Source organism: Ixodes scapularis, unplaced genomic scaffold, assembly GCF_016920785.2.
Source record: "Ixodes scapularis isolate PalLabHiFi unplaced genomic scaffold, ASM1692078v2 PGA_scaffold8__174_contigs__length_109621045, whole genome shotgun sequence".
Taxonomy (NCBI): domain Eukaryota; kingdom Metazoa; phylum Arthropoda; class Arachnida; order Ixodida; family Ixodidae; genus Ixodes; species Ixodes scapularis.
Window position 1 is genome coordinate 85,385,090 of NW_024609883.1, and position 25,591 is coordinate 85,410,680.

The 25,591-nt window shown below is 45.1% G+C and overlaps 1 protein-coding gene across 2 annotated transcripts; it reads left to right on the top strand.

Moving 5' to 3' along the window:
- The first annotated feature begins 1,568 nt into the window (after nt 1-1,568).
- On the top strand, nt 1,569-24,427 carry LOC120837573 (multidrug resistance-associated protein 5-like). Of its 2 annotated transcripts, XM_042286585.1 has the most exons (9): nt 1,569-1,639; nt 2,324-2,531; nt 4,931-5,241; nt 14,448-14,549; nt 15,898-16,074; nt 17,322-17,480; nt 17,903-18,069; nt 20,617-20,811; nt 24,208-24,427. In XM_042286585.1, the coding sequence occupies exons 1-9, from the start codon at nt 1,595-1,597 to the stop codon at nt 24,332-24,334; spliced, it is 1,491 nt and encodes a 496-aa protein (XP_042142519.1). In that variant the 5' UTR covers nt 1,569-1,594; the 3' UTR covers nt 24,335-24,427. The 2 variants fall into 2 exon arrangements, with proteins under 2 accessions (XP_042142519.1, XP_040062965.3); XM_040207031.3 differs by lacking the exons at nt 1,569-1,639; nt 2,324-2,531; nt 4,931-5,241 and adding an exon at nt 12,342-12,942.
- The last annotated feature ends 1,164 nt before the right edge of the window (nt 24,428-25,591 follow it).

Genomic DNA, 25,591 nt, shown 5'->3' on the forward strand with positions numbered 1-25,591 from the left:
GCGTCGCCACTGTGCTCGTCGTCTTTGTTGCGTCTGCGATGTATAGCCGACGAAACCAATCACCCGCAATGCATGCTCTGCGATACTGCGCTTTCGTCTTCTGTGCGCGATTGGGTTAGCAGGTGACAGCAAACCCTCGAAGAAAACGAGTGTCGTGATTCTACACTTTTGGACCTGCTTGATTGATTCCATCGAATCCTGCGGTCTCAGACAAAAAGGGGATACGGAGTATGCGGAGGAGGGCAAGTTCGTCTGCTTTTTTTTTGCGGGGGTTGTGGCGAAGTCAGAACGCCCAGTTCTGATTGGCTCTGACTGAAGGATAGTGGGTAGACCTCAAGGCGCCTTGCCTTGAGGTCTACCCACTACCCTCCGATCAGAGCCAATCAGAATTGGGCGTTCTGACGTCGCCACAACTCCCGCAAAAAGAAGCAGACGAAATTGCGCTCCGCATAGTCGTAGAACAGGAGCCAGTTACGCGTTTATTTGAATACAGTTTCTTTACGTTTTCTTATATTCGGACATAACGTTTATATCTTATAAAATATATATAATATATGTTTTGTAAAATCTGTAAATAGCTGTAAGATGTTCACGAAAATTATGCTTTGAAGTAACTTTGTGATAAAGGTGCTTCGCAACTTAACATCGCTGAATTAAAACGAAGCAACCATGCTTGGTTAAGGAAAAACGTCTCCTTTTGCGTCTATTTGTGGAGATGATGGATTTGGCACGTATTTTTTCTGTTTAATTTGTTTCTAGTCCACTCTCTTGTTAGCGTAGTGTAACAGGGATGCTCCATATAACGATTGAAAAAACGCAAGCGTCCAAATTGCCATTAATGAAAGAACCAGAGATTCACGACCATGCTAGAAGGAGTGATTAGCCGAGAGTATTGTTTTATGTAGGGTCCTCAGTTTTTTGTGTTTTTTAAAGCGCAGCTCTTAGGCGCCCGTTTCCGGCTTGTGCGGCACTGCCGTCTCCGTCGCCGTCGGCGTAACCGCGCGATGACGCGTGACGTCAATTGTGACGTCATCAGTGATGGTAGCCACGACGATGACGTCATCACTGACGTCACGTGTGAGGTCATCAGTGACAATGACGTTACGTGCCGTCATCACGATAACGATGACGTCATCGCCATCGTCACATGACCTCACAGGGGTCATGGGGGTAACGTGACCCCCGTGAATTCACGTGACTCCCGTGAGGTCACGTGACCCTCGTGAGATCACGTGACCCCGGTGAGGTCACGAAGGTCACGTGACCTCACGGTTACGCCAAATGCGACGGCGACGGCGACGCCCCTCGAAGGAAAGAGTAGCAGGCAGGATGATGAGATGAGGAGAAGGGAGGAGGGGTATACCCTCCTCTCAGTACCCTTCCCTCCTCCTCCTAAAAAGCTGCGCTCTAATTCGGCGTTACAGGGAGCTGTAAACGGCTTCATTTTTTCTTACAAGAAGCTCACCAGAATCTGTCAAGCTAACCCTGTCCAGAAGCGAATTTAAACTAGTGATATCAAAAAGTCTTTCTGCGGATTTAAGTAAAATTTCTATAATCTTTCAGCAGCCGCGACACTGAGCTGAGCGGAGAGGGTATGAATGGACGAGTGACTGTTGACGAAGACACCGAATCTACCAAGGTACTGTTCCGCCGCAACGCGAAATACCTCGCTAACTAAAATCTATGGAGGGAGCAAAATCACTACATTATCTACAAAATTTAAACCTAATATACTTACAAGAAGCGAAAGTATGCAGGCGTGCTGATAAGGGGATGTCACAATCTAAACACTGAGACAAGAAACAAAAAGGGACAATAAAGGAGAAGAATATTTTTTGTCACCATGTTCGTTATTTTGCTTCACCACGTCTCTGTGTTTAGGTTATGATAACAAAATTATGTTCAAGAAACGCAAATTTTTTTAAAGCAGAGAGCAACGAATGCAAAACGATTGAAAAAGAATGTACGAACATTGCAGTACTGACCGACGCCCTTAACAACGGCGTTTCTTTTTTTCCTGCCAGCGTGAAGATTTTAGAAGCGCGGTGACATTTTGTCGAGTTAGTAGAATTCTGCTTTTGGTCGGAATACGGTTAGACCAAAATATGCGATCCGCGCAGGGACAATTAGCATCACGTTTGACTTGCTCATTTTCCCTGCGGACATTGCATTATCTCCTCATCTAAACACATTTTAAGTTTCATCATTCGCTGGACTCCATTAGTCATTCGCCGTGGGTAGCTGTCTCCATGTTCCGCTGAAAAACAAACTCGCAATTTTTTTTTTAATAATTGTACAAAGTATTTATCGCACGTACACCTAGGGTGCCTGGCAGCTGTTGTGTTCCATGACAAGACTGGCCGGACCTTGCCTTCCCATCGGCTTGCTCGCCTTCGTGGCAAGCGCGGTGGCTCTCGGATGGCAACTCAACTGGATGAAAACGTGGACCAGCGCGGCAAGTGGCATCGCATCAACCGAGCCTTTAGGGGCGACTTGGATGCGGGGTCTCCTCGCACTGTGCGTCTCCGACGGTACGTGCTTTTTCTTCTTTTCTTGTTGGGCGCATAGTGACATCGTATACGCCTACTCGTTGTAAGGTTGTTGTCATAGACCTCGATGGGAACCGCGGAGGTGTCTACCGTCGGGAACCAGGAAACCATGGAACGACGCGGGTTGCTGTAGGGCTGCCTGTAGGTTGCGAGGACTCGGGTGACGGACGGCCAAGAAGGTTAGCGTTCGATTAGTAACACAAAAACTTTACTTGAGCTTCCCGGAGTACACGATACAATCAAACGACTGGAAATAACTGGCCTCACGCCCTTACGATTGCGAGACGCGGGGTCAAGTGTCCTACCGCGTACGACGAGGATGGTGGCTAAGTAGCCAGCGAACGAGGGCTGCCACGTACGGCAGGTGCGGTCAACCGTGGGAGGAGAAGAGTAGGGGGCTCGCAAGCCCGTTCGAACTCGAGGCTCGGCCGCTCGGTCAGGGCTTAAGACAGCACGCCAGAACCTGTCCCTTCTAATGAGGCTTACGCAGAAGTCCACCTCGCTCTGCGGCGAGGTGGACCCCTGCGTAAGGGAAGGAAGACCGCTAACACTGATCTCTATTGTAGTAGGCTGGATCGCGGACCGCGGCCTCGACAGCTGGCGCCGAGTGTCGCCGCCGGCGGCCATTGATTGACACCAGCCAATGCATGGGACTCTATGGGAAGAACGAAAAAAAGTTACGTTTCCCCCGTTTCTAAGCCGTTGACGGCACTGTAACTTTTGTATGTTTTTCGATAAGCCCGTCAAATAGCTTGTGTACAAACATTAAAACTGACAGCCCTCGCAGCTCTTATAAATAAATATTTTGTGGTCGAGAGGCACTCCGCTGTAGTGAAGCTCAATGAGGCGAGAGTTACCTAGAGTTAACGCGGAGTTGATGGTGGTTTCGTTGAGTTGGGTTCAGCAGACGACACGCTCGAAGGCTTTGCTACGCGGAATTCGCTCACTCCCGGAAAGGCGCTGTCGAGAGGGAACTTCTTTGTCATTCATCAATTCCTGGGCTTCCCCCAGGACGGTCTCATTGACGGCATATTCCTTTGTTTACTCCACAACGAGAGCAAGCTTGCCAGCTCGGCCGTAGGTGCTCCGGTACGTTTGATCTATCTAATCGGGGTTCGAACGTTTCACAAATACCGATTCTATCTCGAAACAACCGACATAAGGGTCGGAGCACGCCACAATATACTCAATTAAACTTGAGGAAGAAAACGAGAAGGCGGCAAATTTCTCAAGTTTAATTATCCATACCAACCCGCTCGTTCTGTCACAATATACTCGCCTCCGAGCACAGCGTACATGCTTCTCCCATAGACTTGCGTGTATTGCTTGGTGTCAAGCAATGGCCGCCGGTGGCGGCACCGATTAGGTCCTGATCCGCGATCTAGCCTACTACAATAGAGATCAGTAAGCGGTAATCCGCTAGTGGCAGGGGTGGCAGGCCGCAGGGAAAGCAGGCTATATGAGCTGCGTGTGGGTCCCAGAAAAACCTTTACAGCGCGCCCTCAACGGAGAAACCAGGCACTCCGCCGGCGACAGCTGGTCCCATACGGGGGCCTTTCTGTCGGCAGGTCAGGATTACAGTTGGTCGTGGTTTCCGCCATGTTGAGGTGGTGGGCGAGGACAAGATGGCGGCGTCTGCTGCATCGCCGATGGCCGACGTTAGCGCGCGCTAGCGACGTACTTACTGTCTCGAAACGCATGGGGAGGTATCCACGCACAATCGTGGCATCAAATATTATAGGATGGGCCATGTTTAAGGCTTGGAGCTGACTTCATAGCAATCGCAGCGTCTATTCCAGCACGTCGTGAAAGCCAGCAGTGCCTCGAGCGCGGCCATCGTTGATGCAATGGCCATGCGGCTCCTGACGTCCCTTTCGTTTGCTTAAGGCCCTGTCACACTGAGGCAGCAGTTGGACAACTCTATCCGGCAACACGGGGAAGTCGTGTTGCCGGTGACCCTGTCACATCGCGGCAACAACAACAGTCGGGTAACATGTTGCTCCCGCCCGGCAACCGTGTTGCCCGATTGGTTGTCCGACAATTCCTGTCAGACCGCACTGACGGCGAGGGCAACACGGGGAACACTCGGCCATCTTGATTGTTTACCTTCGTTCGTGTGCGGCGCGAATTCGCTCACCCAACCGTTTCCACTTTAACAGAGTGAAACTCCTCCCACCTCTTTCCACTTTGGCAGAAAGGACGCTGAAGAGGGGGTGGAGAGCTTCCACTTTACTCTTGACATGTCGCCCACTATATATACGTCCGTCGGAACTCCTGCAAGAGCGACGGTCGCTTCCCGCAATAGTCGGAGGACAGACTTTTAGACCGTCGGGATACATTGCTCTGCCAATGAACTATACAGTGAACGCTTTTCGTCCCAGTTCTGTGTAGGATCCTAGGAAGCTTTCTCCTGGCCGTGGCAATGCGGTGTCTTTCACGCTCTCTGCACCGAGAAATGCTGGGACACATCCTGTCGAGTCCTGTGCCTTTCTTCGAATCTACGCCGAGGGGTCGCATCGTGAACCGGTTTTCGGTGGACCTGGATTTCATGGACACCAGGCTGTACCTGAACGGCAAGCAGTGCATCCAGGTCGGCTTGCTCGCCATCGCGAGGCTTGCCATCATCAGCACCCAGTCACCGTTCGTCTTGGCTGTCGGCGTCGTGTGTACTATTTTCGTCGTCGCCTCCACTGTAAGTGGTATCAATGTAGACAATACCAGAGATTAATAGCGGCCTTTATTGCAAAGGTCCTAATACGGATGAAGGAAAGTGCTTAAAGGAGAACTCCGCCATTTTTTTGAGCTACCTAATTCAAAGGCATCATCTGAATGCCGATGGCTTCCTGATTCCGAAATTCTACCTCGTTCACGCCATATTCATTCTAGCTAATTAAAAAAAGTGACATTTTGTTCTCTGTCGAAAGCGAAAAATCGTTCTCCCCAGTTTTTCCCCCGTTTTCCCCACCATCCAAACGTGACATCACCGGTGGGCAGCGAGGCGCGCGGCCGTAAACCGGTTACGCTCGCGCCCGTCTGCTTCGCGTATAACACGAGAAAACAGGGGCGTTCGTGCTACCTGAAGTTGATAATATCCTAGTTGCACAAAGTATGACCTTAGCTTACCTGCTGAACTATGTGAAAGTAAAAAAAAAAACAAAAAAAAACAACAGAAGCAGATGGAATTTTGAGAACACCGTTTTTGCAACTCGGTACACTCAAGCCTTGGCTCGCTAGTTTCGTGAAATCGTTAGCAAATTCGTTCTCCTTTCATCAGAAACTGGCAGTTACGCTGGTGCAGAAAGCTCGAGGAGTCACGCAATACTATTTTTGACCGATCAATCAAGCACCATGGAAAGTGCTTGGAATGTGGGTACAGGTGCCTCACACGCTCTTCTTACCTGAGGGAACGTGCCATTTGTTTTAGATTTTCTTTAGAAAGGTTGCTATTGCAGACGCCAGCACGCGTAACAACTCTCGTAGCATGCATATGCTCCTTGGTGCTTCAGTAATTTAGCAAAAAAATGAAAGCAGTTTACGATTCCCTGTAACGCCGGATTAGAGCGCAGCTTTTGAGGAGGAAGATGGAAGGGTACTGAGGGATAGGTGACGCCTTGAGGTCACGTGACCTCAGGGGGGGGGGTTGTTTGACGTCAGGGGGGGTTACGTGACCTCAAGGAGGGTCACGTGACCTCAGGGGGGTTGTGGGGCGTCAGGGGGGTTACGTGACCTGAGGAATGGTCACGTGACCTTAGGGTGGAGTCACGTGACCTCGGGGGGTTCGTGTGACGTCGGGGGAGTCATGTGACCTGAGGAGGGTCACGTGACCTTGGGCGGGATCACGTGATCTCGGGGGCGGGGGGGGGGGGTCACGTGACCTCGCGGTTACGCCGACGGCGACGCCGACGCCGCTCGAGCCGTAAACGGACCCCTGAGAACTGCGCTCTAATATCTATGGACCATTCCAGAAAAGCGCTTTTCTGGTCGGTGCCATTTTCAGCGTACGTGCGTTTGGCGCGTGCTTTAACCGCGTTCCAATGCGTCAAACATCTGCGTGCTTGGCTGTTTCCCAACGGATATAGCCTGCAATTCTCGTAAACACTGAAACATATAGGGTTGAATGAACGGCATTCGTGTAGGCCAGATGACAGGTTACTGTTCCTGAAGATCGTGCTAAAATGAAAATGAACATACCTTCACAACCACCAAACCAAACATGAAGGTGCAATGAAAGGCGTATAAGATACAGACACTATTCATTTTCAAGTAAAGAATGTTTGCTTGAAGATACACTAGTGCGTAAAGCGAAAAATGCATCACAAAATGTTCAATTCAAAATAAGTTAACAAAAGTTCCTCAAAGAGAAATTTGTAGTCCTATATATATAACTGAAAAGAAAAAAACCTTAGTGAAAACAGCAACAACGGACGATTTAATCTTCGACGTTTCGGCCGGAGTCCGGCATTCGTATATATATATATATATATATATATATTTTTTTTTTTTACTGTCGGAATAGGCAGAACGAGCTCAAACACTCATAAACGAGTGCATATGGGAAGGGCGTAATTCTATATAATATGCCCTTTTAAATTAAGTATTGGTTTTGCACAGCCTCCATCAGCTGTAAATTTACATGCCTCCCCTCAACGACAATAATATTGCCATAGTTTTACAAACTTTTCAGCCCTATTAAACATTTCTCCGCAATTGAAGAAACTAAAAACGTTTTCCCCACTTCTGCGAGAGAACACTGCAAGCCAATAACTTGACAAGCCAGAGAACGGCTCTTTCGTATATTAATGGAGCTCAACACCTGTTTCGTAAACCTCTGTAATACCAGACACGAAGAGAAATGTGTCGAGAGTCACGTCTAAACTCAGGTTTGAACTTTGTTTAGACGCTTATTTTCTCGTCTTTATTGATCGGCCGCGTGAGTGGAATTCTGAGAGTAGCCAGAGCTAGATTCGATGTCCCAAACGAATATAGTCTTTATATATATATATATATAAAATCACTGAAGCAATTGTGAACAACAATATATGTGACTGCGCCAAGTGTAGCTATAATACTAAAACGCGCAATATTCTTTCTCGATGTTATAAGCGCTGCAATTTGGACAGATTTCGTAGCGGACACAGCCGGCTTGAGTTTGAGCATAAGTGAGATAGTATTATGTGCAATAGTTCTCTAGGTACACAGCTCGGCCAAAACCACCTTGATGAGGCGCACACCCACTGCTGCCAGGGAACGCATTTCCCCCCACAAAAACAAGGGTAAAGAAGATCCTTTTTCCGGCACTGTTCCTACAGTTTAAAGCGGAGCACATATTTCTACCCATCGCAAAGACACTTTCAAGCTTGAAGCTGTAAAAAGATAATCTGGATCGCTGGTGCCCGGAAGGCCGCTTGCCGGCTGCCCGGGTCGCTCGCGGGTAGGGAAAAGAAGGGAGTTTTCATGGTTGCCTGTAGGGAGTCGCCTCCTCGAACCCTCGCGGCCAGCGTAACTTCAAAATTCAATAACGCCAATAAAAAGAAAATTGTGAAGCTTAAAACTTAAAACGAAGCAGAACTTTTGTGTTCAAATACTAGGGAAGCCCTAAGGTTTTCCAAAACATGTACTTTAATGCAGACTAAAATTGTTAAGTGTGATGACACAAATCTTGCAAATGCAGATATTGTTACGTGTGTTAATATTATTAGAGCGAATGCCTTTGGAAAGATTAGGTTAACGGCGAATTATAAAGAAATTGAACATAACCTTTACCTTCGAATCAGTTTCACAAATGAAAAATTTCTTACTTACTCAGAAGATTATTTTTGATCCACAGCTACGTCCGCATTTTGGTTTCCTGATACATCTGAAACTTATGAACTAAACAGCTATAAAATCAAAACAGTTCGACAAACAAAAGCTTGCTGTAACTGGTGTTACAGTAAATCCACGATATAACGAAGGGTTTGCAAAACGTTGTGCAATTACCAAAAACTCATAGATTGTAGAAGTGTCTCTTAAACGTAGATGTGTAATGCGTTTCTCCAGAATGGATAAGTATTTTAAGGAATGACATTTAAGCTAACTTTATTAAAAATAACAATGTAGGCATGTTAATTCACTCAAAACCAGGAGGAAATTACAAAGCTGTTTTTGATAAGCTGCTATGAACGATTGCAGATATTACACCAAATTTACAAACAATAGCCTTCTTAACTGTTCAATTAAAGAGCAACGAGATTGTATAATATGAATGGAAAAGCTCTCAAACCAATATAACAATTACTTATGATGGTATTGAACATACACTAGATTTTCCAGGAGTCCGATATAAACCAAAATATGTTTATATTACACCACGAAAATCAATTCTGCAACTGGAAACAATATGTGTTTCGATAATTTAAACCTCGAAACTATAAATGTTGAAGTAAATTCTTATAGATTCTTTCCAATTAATTGTGACTTTACTCCAAACAAATTTCTTGTTACTGGAACAGTTGTAACAAAACGTACGTTTGCAAGTCTCTATTCAATATTCTGTTTTGATGTTACAAACCTGCCTATAGATCCATTTGAAAATATTCAAACATCTTTTATTCAACTACACCTTAAACTTCGAACTGAACCTGCAAAGTATAGACTAGTGTATAGGATGTGCAAGTTTGGCGGTAAATTAAATATGTCTATGTCTGATGGTAGAATGTTTGCAGAAGTATAAATCACCCAGTCAACCTGCCATAAATGTTTTAATCTTATATAAATGTATACCCAATATCCAATGCATCCCCCAGAAGGAAAACAAAGGAAGCTTAAGTCTTCAATTCAGTAAGAAGGAGAATGTGAGATACGAATTGATCCAAGGGCTAATTCCCCCAAAATGAAAGACGTTTACGATTCCCTGTAATAACGAATTAGAGCACGGCGGGGAGGGTATACTTCTTCTCCCCCTCCGTACCCTTCCCTCCTCCTCTCCTGCAGTCCTCCCATTTAGCGGAAAATTTTCTCAAATTTTCCCGCTAAATATAGCGGAACCAATTCCCCGCTAAATTTAGCGGGGAAATATTTCCGCTAAATTTAGCGAGAAATTACTTCCGCAAAATCTAGCGGGAAAAATTTTCCGCTACATTTAGCGGGGATATTTTCCCGTTAAATTTAGCTGGGAGGTTCTTCCGCTAAATTTAGAGGGGAAATCTTTCCGCCCAATTTGCCGGGAAAATTTTGCCGCTAAAGTTAGCTGGGGAATTTTCTCTTTGAAGTTAGCGGGGAAAATGTTTCGCTACATGTAGCGGGAACTTTTTTCCGCTAAATTTAGCGGTGAAAATTTTCTGCTAAATTTAGCGGTGAATTTTTGTGCTAAATTTAGCGGGGGAACTTTTCCGCTAAACTTAGCGGTGAATGTGTCCGCTAAATTTAGCGGGCAATTTTTCCGCGAAATTTAGAGAGGTAATTTTTTTGCTAAATTTAGCGGGGAATTTTCCTGCTAAACTTAGAGGGTAAATTACCCAGCTAAATTCAGCGGAGAAATATTTTCGCTAAATTTTGCGATAAAAATTTTCCGCTAAAATTAGTGGGAAAATTTGTCCGCTATGTTTAGTGGGGAAATTTCTCCTCTAAGTTTAGCGGAAAAATTTCCCCGCTAAATTTAGCGAAAAACGTTTCGCCACCAGGCTTAGCCCGCGCATTCACAAGCTAGGGTAGTGAAATGGTACGAGAAGAAAATGAGTTTCCCAGCTCAATATCGTTGAGTTCACAAACTTAACTATCAACGTTCATTAAAACACGCCAAATCCAGCTGAAGAAATATTATTTGATACTGGAAAGTTTTTATAAATTTAGAGCAGGATCTTAAAGAATTTGGAACAAAGTGAAATTAAACTTCGAGTTTAATTTTTTTTTAATTTATTTAGCTTGAGGACCTGTTTGCAAGTATTACACAAGGGAGGGTAAGAAGACATTGTTTAAACACAAAATTAAAAAAAAAAAAACACACACACACAAAGGAACAAGAAGAACAATACATGGTGCAAACGTTAAATGGCGATAACTAGTTAACAAATCACCATGAAATTTGGTAACTCGTTCATTTTATTCAATAAAACACTGAGAAATTCACAAAACTTTGAGGTGTCAATTTGTATTACAATGTCGGTGGGTAATGGATGCGAACCGTCAATAGCAAAAGGCAGCAAGTAGGACCTAGAATCCTGCTTGGTTCATTTATCATTTGAACTGAGTTGAACGTTAAACACGTGTGAATGAACGCACGTGACATAGCACAATCATCACAACAAAGAAAGCCAGTCAATATGTGAATAATTGAAATCACCAAACATTGTAATACCAGCTCCCGGTAACTTTCTGGAAAGAAAAAAAAAATAAGTGCATCATAAAGTTTCGTAACAAAATTATGCGAATAATCTGGCGGTCTATAGGCTATCAAGGGGCAATTTGGGCCAGTTGGTTCACGATGAAGTAGGTGAGCGCCAAAAAAGAAGAAAACACACACACACAGGAACAACAAAGTACAGAAAGGAGGCATCGGTGGCCGAGTGGGCTAGCGTTACCAGCTCGGAGCATGTGGAGCGAAAACTCGTACTGCAGAACCCAGGATCCTGGCCCAATCCCCACCTCTGTTCGTTTCGATCTGGATGAGCATCGTACCGGCGAGCGGTCGTGTATCACTATTGCGTGGTGCACGTTAAAGGCCCCAGGCTAGCAGTTGTACTGCACTGGCTAAATTACTCATCTACAGCAGGGAGACTCGTCGCCCGTTGAGGCAGACCAGGTTCCAGGCTGTATAAACATACACACAACATGTCTATTTGAACTAACTAAAAATTTAGTTAACAAATTTTACTTCATTAGCCGACTGATAGTTGCGACTATCTCCCCTATACTATGTTTCCCCTGTCCACATAACTCACCTGCACAAACCGCGTTAGTGTAGCTTTCACAGCTTTTTTTCAACAAATATGAAATAATAAAAAGAGAAACAGCCTGTATATAGGAGTGTTTTTTTCTTCAAATAAAAGTTAGTTGCGAGTGCGCCATTCTTTGTCTACTTCGTTGTTCTTGTGTTTTTTTTTGTTTTTTTTTGGCGCGCACCTATTTCATATATAGCAAACTCGTAATAAGCTCTGATACGATCGTGATGCAATCATCATGATGGTATGAATTCTGAAGAGTTGAGACTCTATCAAAAATTAAATCGGAAAAACTCCAAGAACACCCTCCGAATTACATAAAAAATAAACTCCGAAAGCACGCAACTCTAATAATAAGACAAGCCCTGCATTTCATAAGCTGCCAATACGGTGTTCTACAGCATGCATACTAACGCTTCTAAGGCGCTTTATACAACCGGCAGAAATTGGTTTCTCAACGTATCACGCTGCAATTTACCACGGAGGTGCAAGCACATGATGGAAGTTTACAGTGAAAAAATCGAGGAATGAACTTCCCTCGTTCAAAAGGGGAAAAAAAAAGAAAACTCTTCTGAGAAGTGCTGCCGACAGATGGCGCACGCCGCGTCGGGGGAGCGGCGGCCGATTCGGGTTAGGATAGCAGACGATCCCGCAAAAGAACCCGAATCGACGCGGCGTTCGCCATCTGTCGGCAGAACTTCTCACTACGTGTGCGTCGTCTGCGAAGCAGTACATTGTCCAGAACAGGTTTCAGTTTTTTTTTTCTTTTTGAACGAAGCAAGTTCATTCTCTCAGCGCGATACGTTGCGAAACCGATTTCTGCGGGCCATATAAAGTGCCTTAAGACGTTTAGTTTAGATAATGCAGAATACTGGGCCCTTTATGGCTTCCTCTCCGCTGCGCAAACGCGAATGTCTCGTGTATGTGCAGTGCGACGGCCACAAGCTGCTAGGGGACACAAAGGGCACATATTCGAAAACTCCCTAATCATGATAGGCTGAGACATGCTTTCTTAGCTAAACGTTCACTGCCAGTCTAAAGATTTTTAAAATTTCTTTTTGTACTGATATTCAATGCGTTTGCCATTCATGACCGCACTCTTACGGTCATCACCCGGTTCCGTCACTTACTCCTTGTAGCGGCTGGCGCTCAGAGCTTCTCGAGCTCCGAAGTTCCTCGAGGCCATTCACACGTCCCGCATGCTGTCCCATCTGACCGAAACAATGGAGGTACTGAGCAGCATACGGGCCTACGGCGTCCTGGATCGCTTCTGCACGCACTTCTACCGCCTGGTGGACACAAACTCGCGCGCCTATTGGGCCTTCTGCATGTACTACCGCCTCGTTCGCGTGGGCAGTTGTCTCTGCGGCTTCATCGTCATCTTGACCACGATGCTCTTCGTGGTTTTGCTCCCGCCCTGGGGCGTGCATCCGGACCCGAGCAGCGTCGGACTCACTCTGAGTGCTGCGTCTTCGGTGAGACACCAAATCGTTAAAGATTGACCGCGTGAATCAAAGGAATCGTTATATGGAGTTAGTATTTTGTGGCTAAGCTGGGGTGTATTTTGTTCATCACAGTTTCAAAGAATGAGCTTACCGGATTAAAAAGTCAAAAATCAAGAGCGTGAATAGACCTATTACTATGTTACCCAAGCATCAAGGAAAATGCTGGAAATGTTGGTTTACCTAGGTGTAGATATTTAAAGGAAATAACCGAAATAAGGCGTTGACGAACGCGCGTGCAAGATGCGATTTGCTTTACGCTTTTGGTTTAAAACAGTACAGCTGCATTGCTGGAGATACCAGAACTTGCGGCGCATAGACCTATATTCTCTGCGTTCTCATTGATGCTTGGGTAATTTAGCGAAAGTCTATTCGCTACCTACTCCCGGCCGTCTGCATATGAAACACGTCTGAGTGACTTAACAGACGAGAGATGGCGTATAAACGAAATAGCCTGGCAAAGAATCTTTCTTGTGGGTTTTGTGTTCAATCAGTCTGTTCAGTCGATGTGCTTTATTAGTAAAATAATAAAATCACGCACTACACCAAAATAAGCCTTCGCCGCCTTTGACCCAAACATCGTCTACTGCCGGAGATCAGTAGCTGTGCCCTTGCTCTTATTTGCCTCCGCATGTCAGCTGCTTCGCAAATCAGGCACCCTTCGATAGCAGACGGCCATTCTAGGTAGCAAATTTAGGCTCTTAATTTTCAATTTTTACTTAAGTTAAGCTAGTTATTTAAATATATGAAACAGAAAATGCACCACCCTCGGCCGCCTCTGTGTAGAATTTTAACCCTATAAATTAGGAGATTGATTTATGTCGTTCTTTCAAAGGGCCAACAATTCCCTTGACTCATACCGTACGGTAGAACAGAGGTCGGCAAATTGAACACACTCACCCCAAAAAATGCCTAAAAAAACCGGATACGTTCGATACCATGCGGAACAATGAATGGTGCACGCACGTAAAAGAATGTGAGGAAGTATTGTTAAGTGGTTGAGGGTTCGTTCCTCCTCAGTCGGTTTCCCATGTCCCTTATATATATATATTATTTGAGATAACGTAAGCACTTACGGGGCATCGCAGAAGTATTCACAATTGTATTTAACTGGGTCAAATGCTAAGCCTACTTTGGCATGTTTTGGCTTTTGTTTTTCTTAATATGTTCGTACATGCCTAGGCGCTTGTTTCGGCTTTCTATACTTATTTACCATTCAATTCACATCTGCGCTGTATCTTTGGATCACATAAATATTGCCAATTGCTATCATGCTTTAGTTATTTTAGATCAATATATTTTCAAAAACTTAAGTTATGTGCTATTGCGACTACACCAGCTACTCGCCCAGACGTAATTTATACATATAGATAACGCACACGCAGTATGCACCCTTCAAAGAAATATGAGCCGCTTGCAATTCGTTTCTTTTTCCACCCTACTCTCAATATATTTGTTCTACGTTTCTCTTCTTTCAGATTCTTCAAACAATGGTTGCCACGAGTTCGTCGATGTTCGCAGCCCTCCAAGCTGTGGTGTCCTTCGAGCGCTGCGTCGACTACACCGAACTTCCCCAAGAAGTAAGCAAAGGCCTCTTTGGCAACAGTTTGTTCAGATCAATCGAAGCTTTTGAAAATGAAAAAAATCAGGGTCCGCCGTCTCGTTAGTCTCGGAATGTGCCAAGGAAAGAGCAAAACAGACGGTTTTCTAAAAGACTACGTTTAAGTTTAGGTTTTTAGAGTGCATCAATACAAGAAACATTTTTTATGCCTCTGCACTACTACGACGCTGCTCGTCGCGCTTTAACGTTCGCAATACGGCTTCGGGTTCGCAATACGGGTTTCTATTCACAGACAAAATCGTCATGTTAAAAGTAACGCAAGGACACCGCAGCTGGCGCCGAGTCAAACGCCGGGGCTGGCGTGTGAAACACATGTTGAAGTTCCTTGCTAGTTTCTTTTAAAAGTAGATGCAACTCCATCACGCGTGACGCAGGACGTTTCGCGTGAATAAAAGGGGTCTTCCAGTTCATTCCGCTGCTGTGCAGCGCCACCATTTGCTTCCTAAAATGCGTCACGCTGTCGGCACCTTAAACCTGGAAAGAAGCGGAACGTTTATCTAGGAACTTTGACTCATGCACATCAACACTCGCGCAGCTTTCCTCACACCCTCGCTCATAGGCGCCTCTCCACTACTGTCACAGATACCACTGCACTCCGCGAAAATACAATAGTCTTGGCGTGACAGGTTTTGCGTAGTTCGAATGGCTGGATGCGCCGCAGCATCGGGGTTTTCCCTATTTTAGAACTAGGAGGGGTGGTTGGTGTCATCTATCGTCTTGGACTTCCCGAGCACCAGTCGAGACAGCCGCCTCCGCTGTCTCGACGAACCTGGTCAAATGTTTTACTAGGGAAATACAGGACACTCCGCCTCATTTGCATGGCCGCGCCGAATCCTCCCCTGGTGGAGTGGTTTATTTAGCGCCCCCCCCCCCCCCCCCCCCTCCTTTTGTCACCGCCAGAGCACGAAAAGGCCACGTCTCGGAATGCGGTGCGTTTGACGGGGTCGGGGATGAGAAGACGGTACCGTTGTCACCGTCACGCGTGTTTCCGCAGATCCTCGCTGTCAATTTTCTCGATATATTCTCGGGTAGCGCCCTGTACACCCCTAGTAAAGTATTTGACTTGGTGTCTCTGCGCGTCGACGATAACCCTCTCCAACGAAAGCACACGCGCGGCGGGAATAGCACGACGCGCATGCGTCAAAACGCGGGGCTTTCACACCGCAAGGGGAGGATTTGGCGCTGTAAGAGGGCTGTCTAGTGCAAATAAGAGGAGTGGAATGTATTCCCCCTAGTAAAGGACTTGATTGTCACATACATCTACAGACAATTAACCTTCTACAAACTCTACCCTTCTTTTTAATCAGAGTGCAGTGGAGCCCGGAGTAGAGGCGTATGATGACCTTGATCCAGAACACTCGAAGCTATCGGAGTGGCCGCCAGAAGGCAAGGTGGAGTTTGTCTCCTACGCGGCGTCGTACAAGCCTGGAATTCTGCCCGACGTGCTCAAGGGCATCACCCTCACGGTGAACCCTACCGAAAAGGTGAGACCAGGATTACAAAATAACACGGGGTAAGTTTGTCATACTTGAGCCAGGAATCTATTTTCTAGCTACAGTCTGCTTCCTCCGAAATCCAGATCACTGCACAACTAAGGAATGCCTCTCCACCAAACTTATTCGCAGACTTTCTGCCTTTTATAACACTCCGTCGCACGCGCAGCCAAAAGCCAGTAGGAAGGCAGCGAACGGGTGCTGAAGCCGGAGCATCTACTGGGGTATTACGAGCGCGTCAATAGAGAGTTTAAGGGAACTGTCTTTGCGTACGATGGGCTCTCCGGTACAAACTGCGCGTGTGCAACTGCAGAAGACTAACACATGCCCCGCTTGGACCGGAGGGCCCATCCTGCCGTAACGACGTGCAAAAAACGTTTACTTAAAACTTCCTAATGTATCCAATGTATAGCAGAATTGCATTCCGGTATTTGTGTACGCTCTAGAAAATGATCCTGTATTCGCGTCTGAACGTTTTCAGAGCACACGCGTGATCAATTTGATGATACGAAGTAACGTAACGTAAGGGTACAGCGGTTGATGAAACGAAGTAACGTATCGTCCTCGGGTTTTGCTTGGTTTTGGTACATCAATTGTTCGTCATTATGTGGTCGGCATGCCATCACAGAGCATGCGTTTTAGTTGGAAATATGGTGTCTATGCGCCTTTTGTAATCTACTGGTAACAGATGTATCTTAGCTCCCCATGTGTTCCGCGAATAAAATAATAGAGGTCTATTATTAGTTTTCTTTAAGGAATGGGACAAACCCTCTTGTTACAAAATTAATATAACATTTATTCTAGTCGTGTAAATTAAAGTTTTAGTTCCACGTTGTAAATCCTCTAAAATATTATTGCGTTATTATATGAATAATCTAATGGTGCAAGTTCACTACTATCCTGCTTTCTAGTTTGTTCGTTCATTGGTGTCAAATAAATCCTCGCACTTGGTTTATGTATGCTTGCAGTTAACCGCTGTATTTCAAGCTTTATGTTTGCCGCAAATGAATTTTTTAATTCGTCCTAATTTTTGTTCAATTCGTATCATGAAATTGCGAATACTTCATGAATCTAATATACCATGCAGGCTCATGACACAACTAGGATATATTCTCGATCGGGCAAGCTACCGCGAAATAGTGAGAAAATCACACATGTTGATGCACTCGTGTAATATTAAACATCGGCCATAACGGCGTTTACAGCCTATACTACGCCTTTCTAAACTTTCAACACAGGTAGGCGTGGTTGGTCGGACGGGGGCTGGAAAATCCTCCCTGGTGATGGCTCTTCTCCGCGTCTTGAAGAGCTCTCAAGGCTGCATCCGAATTGATGGCCGGGACATTGCTCGAGTTCACCTGAAGAAACTTCGCTCGGGCATCACCGTAATTCCTCAGGTGCACAGTTTTTTATCATTCTCTGATCGTGTCATAAAACACAGGTAGAACCTACATAATAAAATATAATGCACCACAAAAAAAAAAAAAGAAAAGCGATTTTACTTCGTCCGCCCTACTCCTTGGATGGATCTACGGATGGACGATAACGCCTGAACCCTTTACAACGGGTGGTAGCTTGCGCCACCCAGCTTAGAAACAAAAAAAGCAAACAAACAAAATATGATTCCTTCTCTCGCCCTTCTAAGCCAATTTTCCTTACTCTCAGCTTTTTTTTTTGTAACTATCACCAGCCATTGAGGTGATAACGCAAAGATCACCTTTGGGGGTATCGCGCATAGAAACTAAAAACATCATCCCCGCCTTCTCCCCCGCGAAGGAGCCCTGATTTGTGCGACTGACCCTTTGCTTCCAAAATATAGGATCCACAACTGGTTCGAGGAACTCTACGAGAAAATCTCGACCCAACAGGGTCCCACACTGACGATGAGATCTGGACAGCACTGGAGCAAGCTCACCTCAAAGATGTCGTGGCAAAGGACCCGAAACGACTGCTTTTAGACACCGGAGATGGGGGTTCTAGCTTCAGGTAAGAGCGAGACACTGGGAGAGAGAGAGAGACTCGGAATTAAATAGCTGAAACAAGTGGCACCCTTAAAGCTAAAATATCTACTTAAATATGATAATCGCAGTAGCTATAGGTATCGAACACGGGAGGAGTAGTCATAAAACACCCTTTCACAGAGCTCGTAAGATTCCATTCGTCCCCGACGATAAAAAGAATAAAATACATAGTTAGACAAGCTATGATGTGATAAGTTTTTGTACCCTATCGAAAATTCTCATTTGTATGAGCAATTTCTTTGTCCAATAAACACATATGAATCATACAAGATATATAAGAACATATAAGAACATATAAGAACCGTATAAGAACCATATAAAAACTATATAAGAACTATATAAGATATATGAGAACATACAAGCACCATATAAGAAACTAATGGAAAGTTTCTTATAAGTTTCTTATGGGGTTCTTATATATCTTATATAATTCTTATATAGTTCTCATATTTCACTTCACTTCACTTTATTTCCTTAAATACCCCTTCGGGAGGGGTATTAGATGAGGGGTGGGAGAATATAAAAAAAACAATAATTCTTTTATGGTTCTTATATGTTTTTATGTATCTTGTATGATTCATATGTGTTTATTGGACACAAGAAATTTCTCATACAAATGATTTTTTTTTACTAGGGTATTAAAACAATTTTCTGTGCGACCTTGGTACAATGTCATGCTTTCATTGCTAACTAACACAAACTTCTGTGGGTAACCTTCACTAAGTTGACAAATGTTTTATCGCCGATCGAATGAACTGCCATACAAATTTTTACTGCACGTATTGGTTACGTTGGCACAGTTGTTCACCAAATTGAAACTTGAGACAATGCGAGCCACCGTGGACAAACATCTTGAAAAGCGTTCTATCCAATGCTTGTTGCCGCGCCTGCATGGCGTCTAGATGATGTAGACTCCATGACTCAGCAGTCGAGGATCTCTTATGTCACCTCAGTGAAGCCTCAGAAATAGATATTACACCTTATACTTCGTTTTATACTTAGTATACAACGCTGTCAAAACTATAGGTGCGAGCGCGTGGCTTCATCTATGGTTTCGTTTGCGAGAGAACGCGTGCAAACAATCTGCGAGATCAAAACCTTCGCTCACACGAGCAGCTCTGACAGCGTTGTACAGAAAGCATGAAACAGGGTATAGATGAAGCTTATGCATAGACCCTGTTAGATACAACTTAGGCATAGACCTAACACCTTAGATACACATTAGACGTAAAACTTACACCTAGGATGCACCTTAGACATAGACCTTATACCTTATATATATGCACCATAGTCATACCTTGCACCTTAGATACATCTTAAAAAAAAACGACCCCCGAGTCGTGTACGTAGATGCAGCGGAATATAGACACACGAAACATTCACCGCAGTCGCAGTTCGCAATAACTCCAACAGCAACCCGCTAGATTCGATCACAGTCCGGACGCCCATCCCGGAAACGGCGGAGGAAGCGGCGATAGCGCTGGCCCTAACGCTTAATCCTACCCCCGCAACAATCATTACCGATTCTAAAACCGCTTTCCAAAATTTTGCCGCCGGACGCATATCCGCAATGGCACTCAAAAGTTTGCGCAGAACCCCCCGCAATCTCAAGTCCAACTAATCTGGACCCCTGCGCATTCTGGGCTCGAGGGAAACGAGGCGGCCCACGACCTAGCCCGAGGACTTACTATCCGGGCTGGGCCGAGCCTGTATCCCTACCACGGAGCCCGTCGGATCGGATATCATGACATTACCACCTACTACCTCCTCTCCCGAAGAATCTATCCGCAGGCGGGCAAATCCCTTAGCTTAGAACAATCACACGTCTGGCGCCAGCTCCAGACGGGAGGTTTCCCCAACCCGGCCACCATGACCCATATCCACCCCAGCCTTTATCCAACTTCGGCGTGCCCCTTATGTGGCGCCCATGCCAACCTTGCCCGCATCATCTGGGCATGCCCTCAGGATCCCTTCCCCGAAATCCCTTCTGAGGAGAGATGGGAGGCCTCGCTTCGCAGCCCCGACCCGGACCTACAGGCCCGCCTGGTCAAAAAGGCGGAAGAGGTCGCAGGGAAGCCTCGGCCGACCGCCACCACGGGACCACCAACCTAAATAAAGAAGACGTCCAGAAGGGGATGGGCCTTCGGCCCCTCGCCCACCACCACCACCATGACCTCTATTCCTTTTGACCCATCTCCTCAGTCAATAAAGTTTCCTCTCTCTTTCTCTCTCTCTGGATGCACGTTAGACATAGACCCTACACCGTATATGCACCTTAGGCGTAGATATCACCCCTTAAATGTAGATATTACACTTTAGATACACGTTAAATTCACTTTAGACGGACATTGTACCCTTCCTTAGGCATAGACCGTACACCTTGGATACACTTTAGACATAAACCTTAGACCTCAGACGCTTTCTCTCTCATTTGACCTTAGCACACCATTCGAAAAATAGACCGTCCTGACATGTTCACGAGATGAACAGCACCCGTATATTCTCTTGGCAGCGTGGGTGAGCGTCAGCTGGTATGCCTCGTCCGGGCTCTGCTGCGGAAGCCCAGGCTGCTTGTCCTGGACGAGGCCACGTCCCAGATGGACGGTGACACAGATCAGCTGATCCAGGCTACGCTTCGGGAGGCGTTCGCCCAGTGCACGCAAATCACCATAGCGCACCGGATACACACTGTGCTCGATCACGACAAGTAAGTGTATAAGCAGAGATGTCTATCGTAAGGGTACTGTTAGACTTAATCGAAGAAAACAACTTTGAACGGCGCCAGCTTGGCGATAACATTCAAATGGTGCTGTGATACCGTATACCAAAAATGGATAACGGTACTATCACCCAGCTGGATGCCGAAAAGAAAAAAAGAAGTGAATGACTTCGGTATGGAAGGTTGCTTTCTCCAGACACGGGTTATGGGCCTATAAAACGTTTCAGTCTCGGAAGGCTCACGTGAAAATTGATGTCATTAGAAATATTCACTGTTGTCGGAAACGAGAAATGATAGAATTTTCGTATTTGGAACCGGTATTACCTTGACCATCTGAGGCGTTTCATAAACTGTCCTTGTATTTCCCGTGTGCACACGCGCTGTACTGTTCCCTGTCTAAAAGGTTAAACGTCCAGTTTGTGTATTTTCATTGAAGGTACGCGTGCTCAAAAGTGCGTGCAGGGTACTCCTGCTACCCACGCTCAAGCTCGAATTCGGGTGCTTGAAAGTAGTTTTAATTTAGTAGCTTCTTTTCTTGAACGTGACACGTTTATTGTGTCCATTTTCGACAACACGTTTAGCGCTAATTACAGCTATCACCATTAGGTTGCTGAGAGAAAAAATCTTAACGTAGTTATAAAATTCAACTATTGCTAATTGTAATTTTGCCATTTCTAAATATGAAGCCTGATTTTTAGGTATACAATGGTTTATCCTTCACATATCGCTTGAGTGTAGCTTTGAGAAGGAGCTCTTACCAAAAGCGAAATAACTATTTCTGTTGTCACTCGAGCTAAAATATGATGTGCATCGAAAAGGTGAGTTCCAGTCGTGCATAAGTTCTGCGAGAGTATTCACTTCCGGGCTGCACGTACGCTGTTCTGTTTTCTTTTTATATTCGTCACCCATTAACGCCATTTTATGAGAGTGTTCTGATTGTTGCAGTTTGTGCCTCGTATCAGTTCTGTTTAAGTGAATAAAAGGGTCCGTCAACCAAAAAAAAACTTGGCTTGTAATAGAAAAAAAAATGTGGAGCTCTTCCGCTTCAAGTGAAGATGGAGGACCAGCGTAGCTGTTATCTGTAGGACGTCTAGGACGATGTCTAGAGGACGACCTCTATACTTCGTTTCAGCTTCCGTCCGAGCGCAGCCAAAGGCGGAGGGACGGTTCGCAACTTCGAGAAGAGCATTCTTACGCACCACAAAGTAGTTCACAAAAGTAATTTCTTTTAAAATAACTGCTTTGTGCGTAAAAACTGCACAATGTTCCAGATGTGTGCTGCTGAGAATGATTTGCAACTAAAAGAATCAAATCTTTGAAGTTTATATTTCTATTAATATACGTAAATGCATGTGGTTTGGTGAAAACATATATATCCGCTGGCAACACCGCTGCAGCGCTCGGTTTTTATGTGTGATTTCGTTCCCGTAGTCGCCGAATCATGTGCTTCGCTGCTTTCCTCACCGAGTCGCTTCAAAACGTCCTTTCGCAAAGGCACCTTTGGGCGTCAGGCGCGAGAAGTCGTGATGAATGTCTACTTTCAAATTCGGCAGGAGACTCCGGCCGCGTCGTACCGATGCGTTGTAAACAAGCAAAACGTCCGGGCCACTGCAATCCAGATACGCGGCGAAATCAGGGCACCTCTTTACCTGCCGATCACATTAAACGCCGAGAAGCTGGTGGAAAGGACTGCTCCTCGAGCCCTGGTATATCCAAACAATACAAGGAAACATCAACGACCGGGTCATCGGGGACCTTGCAACGTGTACTTACAACTCGAAACTATGCCGAACAGGTGGAAAGCTCAAACACAGATGCCAGCGGCCAGCCTGCGTACTGACATCCCCTGTGACTAAGTTTCAGAACGTGAAAGGACACTTTTTAAACCTGTAGCAGACGATATCGTTGATACATCCGTAGCAGACGAAATACTCGGCGAGCGCGGGCGGCACGGCCGATCGGCGGCGCGGCGGAGTGATACAAAAGTGCAGGCGAGATCGCGTGACCTATTGCCGGCATGTGATTGGCTCCGGCCGCACGTAGCTTTGGCTGCGCTCGGACGGAAGCTGAAACGAAGTATAGGACAACCTCGAGGACGACGCCTAGAGGACAACATCTAGGATGACCTCGAGGACAACCTCGAGGATGACTTCAAGGACGATTCTAGGACAACCTCGAGGACGACGCCTAGAGGACAACATCTAGGATGACCTCGAGGACAACCTCGAGGACGACCTCGAGGACGGCTTCTAGGACGACCTCGAGGACGACGCCGAGGACGATGCCTAAAGATAATAACAAGGGATCAGGATCTCACTATCTAATAATGCCAAGGAAGGCTGACTCACGCTGGTTTCCCTCTCTCTTTGTTTTTATTTATTTATACTTGACGCCCTCTTTTTGTTTTCATTTATACGTACTTGCCACGACCAATAGGGGGTTTTGTGTCGACATGTGAGGAAGCATTTTCCCCAGTCTCTAGCGTATAAGAACTTCGCTGTAAAAAAAATCTTGGAATGTGAGAAATGCCAACTTCATGCAGACCACAAAGCGCCACGGACCATTTTCCAAGACCTATGGGTTAACTACAACAAACGAAGTAATGAACACGGCTTCAAATTCTTCTTGCAAAGGGACATAGCGTTCTTGATCCATTGCGGTGCAGCAGCTCTCACTGGTCACAGATGATTCTGATCTTGCAACACATGTCCATAAAGTTTCGAAGTAATTACTCCAGGAAATTATTACGAAACACTTTAGTAGCGCAAATTTTTTTCACAACGCATGCAAAAGATGTTGAATAATACACACGACGCAGAATTGAGTTAAGGTGAATATTGAAATTTGGGACGTTCGCGAAATAATTTGACTTTCGAACAGTGTTGCATTACGCACGTAAATTTGAAATGTTTGTGAAAACTTTTTTTTTATAGTTATAGTTCGTTTTTTACAGTTCGTTTTACATTTGAAACATAATAAAAGCAAATAAATAAAATTTAGTAATTTCGTTAGCTTGTGTACACAAAGCAATACACGCTATTAGTATTGCACCCCTTGTCATCTAGGTGGCGTCAGCTTGTTTCTTAATTCCACCCATTCACATAATAGTCGAACTTCAGGCGAGCTTTTGTCAAAGTTTGCGGTTTAAACTATAGAAAAGTCGATACTGGGCCGGTTGGCGCCATCCCTAAATAAACTGCTTCTGCCACGACATAGAAAAAGAATCTCCTAACATCACGCGTTGGAAAATTAAGGTATTCATACACAATAAAAAAGAGCCATTTCACACAGAAGGTTGCATAAGCTTCTTATTTCAAAATGTAACTTACTTTTGGGACGCCATTACGTACACGCTTCTTTACATGTCTTTCTTTCGTCTTGCAGGATTCTCGTGATGAGTGACGGCTGCGTTCTGGAGTATGGGACAGTCGCAGACTTGCTCTCCAATCCATCCTCGGTGTTTCGAAACATGGCCAGAGACGCATTGATCCAAACGGACTCGGCGAAGTAAACGAAGTTTTTGGCGAAGGTATTCCCGGCACGGACGCTACGTCACCGCACAAAGTTGACTGGATTCCTTTCCAGTCGCCCCGACGATGCATCTCTGTGCTGTGTCACACATTATTTTATCGTCACTCCGGAGACAATAATATGATGGTATCAGGGGATTGGGGACGCCGAATAAGGAATAAAAAAAGGAAGAACATTTATACATTTTTGGAGCCCAACCTATACTAAACACATTTTCAGAATACTAAGGGTTTACTCCTCAATGCTTGCTATTTGTTATCCATAAATTCAAAATAGGTATTGCGAAAAAGGCCAATAAAGGTTATGCCAAAACCAGTATTCAAATTTTCCCACGAGCACTCGTGGAGTTACGTCGCCAGTTGTTTAACCTGCAAGTCGAGCAGGCAGTCTAGAAAACACAGCATTCCTCGCGTCTGTTTTCTTTCGTTTTGCTGGCGTAAGCTTCCCCAGCATTCATTTCACACCAATAAACTTCCTGTAACCTGTCAGAAACAAGATGTGTACTGCGCCCCCCCCCCCCCCCTCCCCGATACTCCAACATTTGACGTCACGTTTTAAGTGTCGCCAGTAGACTATCTCTCAGCCACTCCCTCTAGATTTAAAAATTTAATAACTTGACAAAAAAAAAACAACACTTTTCGGCTTGTAATTGGAATTTATAGTTCATATGCGTCTATTACTATGTTAAACTAATTTTGAGGCAAATCAGTGACTATAAAAAATTCACCGAGCGCTCTGAAAAAAAGCTTGGGCATTTAGAGTATCAGAAAACTCACAGACAGGCAAATCCTGCTAGCAACCAATAATTCTAGCAAATGACGATGCTCAGAGTATGTTAAGGTACCCATCGGTGCCTACCCTTTATGTCGTCTTGGCTCTTTTTGGGCGGCTCTTTAATGTTCGTTCTATTTTCTGTGCAGTCATATATAGATAATGTCAAATTAAGGAGAATTCATTAAACTATAATTTAATGCAGTAAGATAACCTTTCTTTCTAGTTGGTATTAAATTATTTAACTTTTCGTGCACCAGACTGAGAGCCATATTTACTGTAGAACGTGTGAGTAAAGTTGACTTGACACCAAATTTGTTTTATTCTTTCTGTGTCAAGTCACGCTAAGAGCTTTTGCATTTGTTTCTCGGTTTACAATTTTTGATCGTCGACAATGACATACATGTGTGAACTTCGAAATATGCATAAACAGGTAAGCAATGAACTGTACCTAGAAGGCATAAAT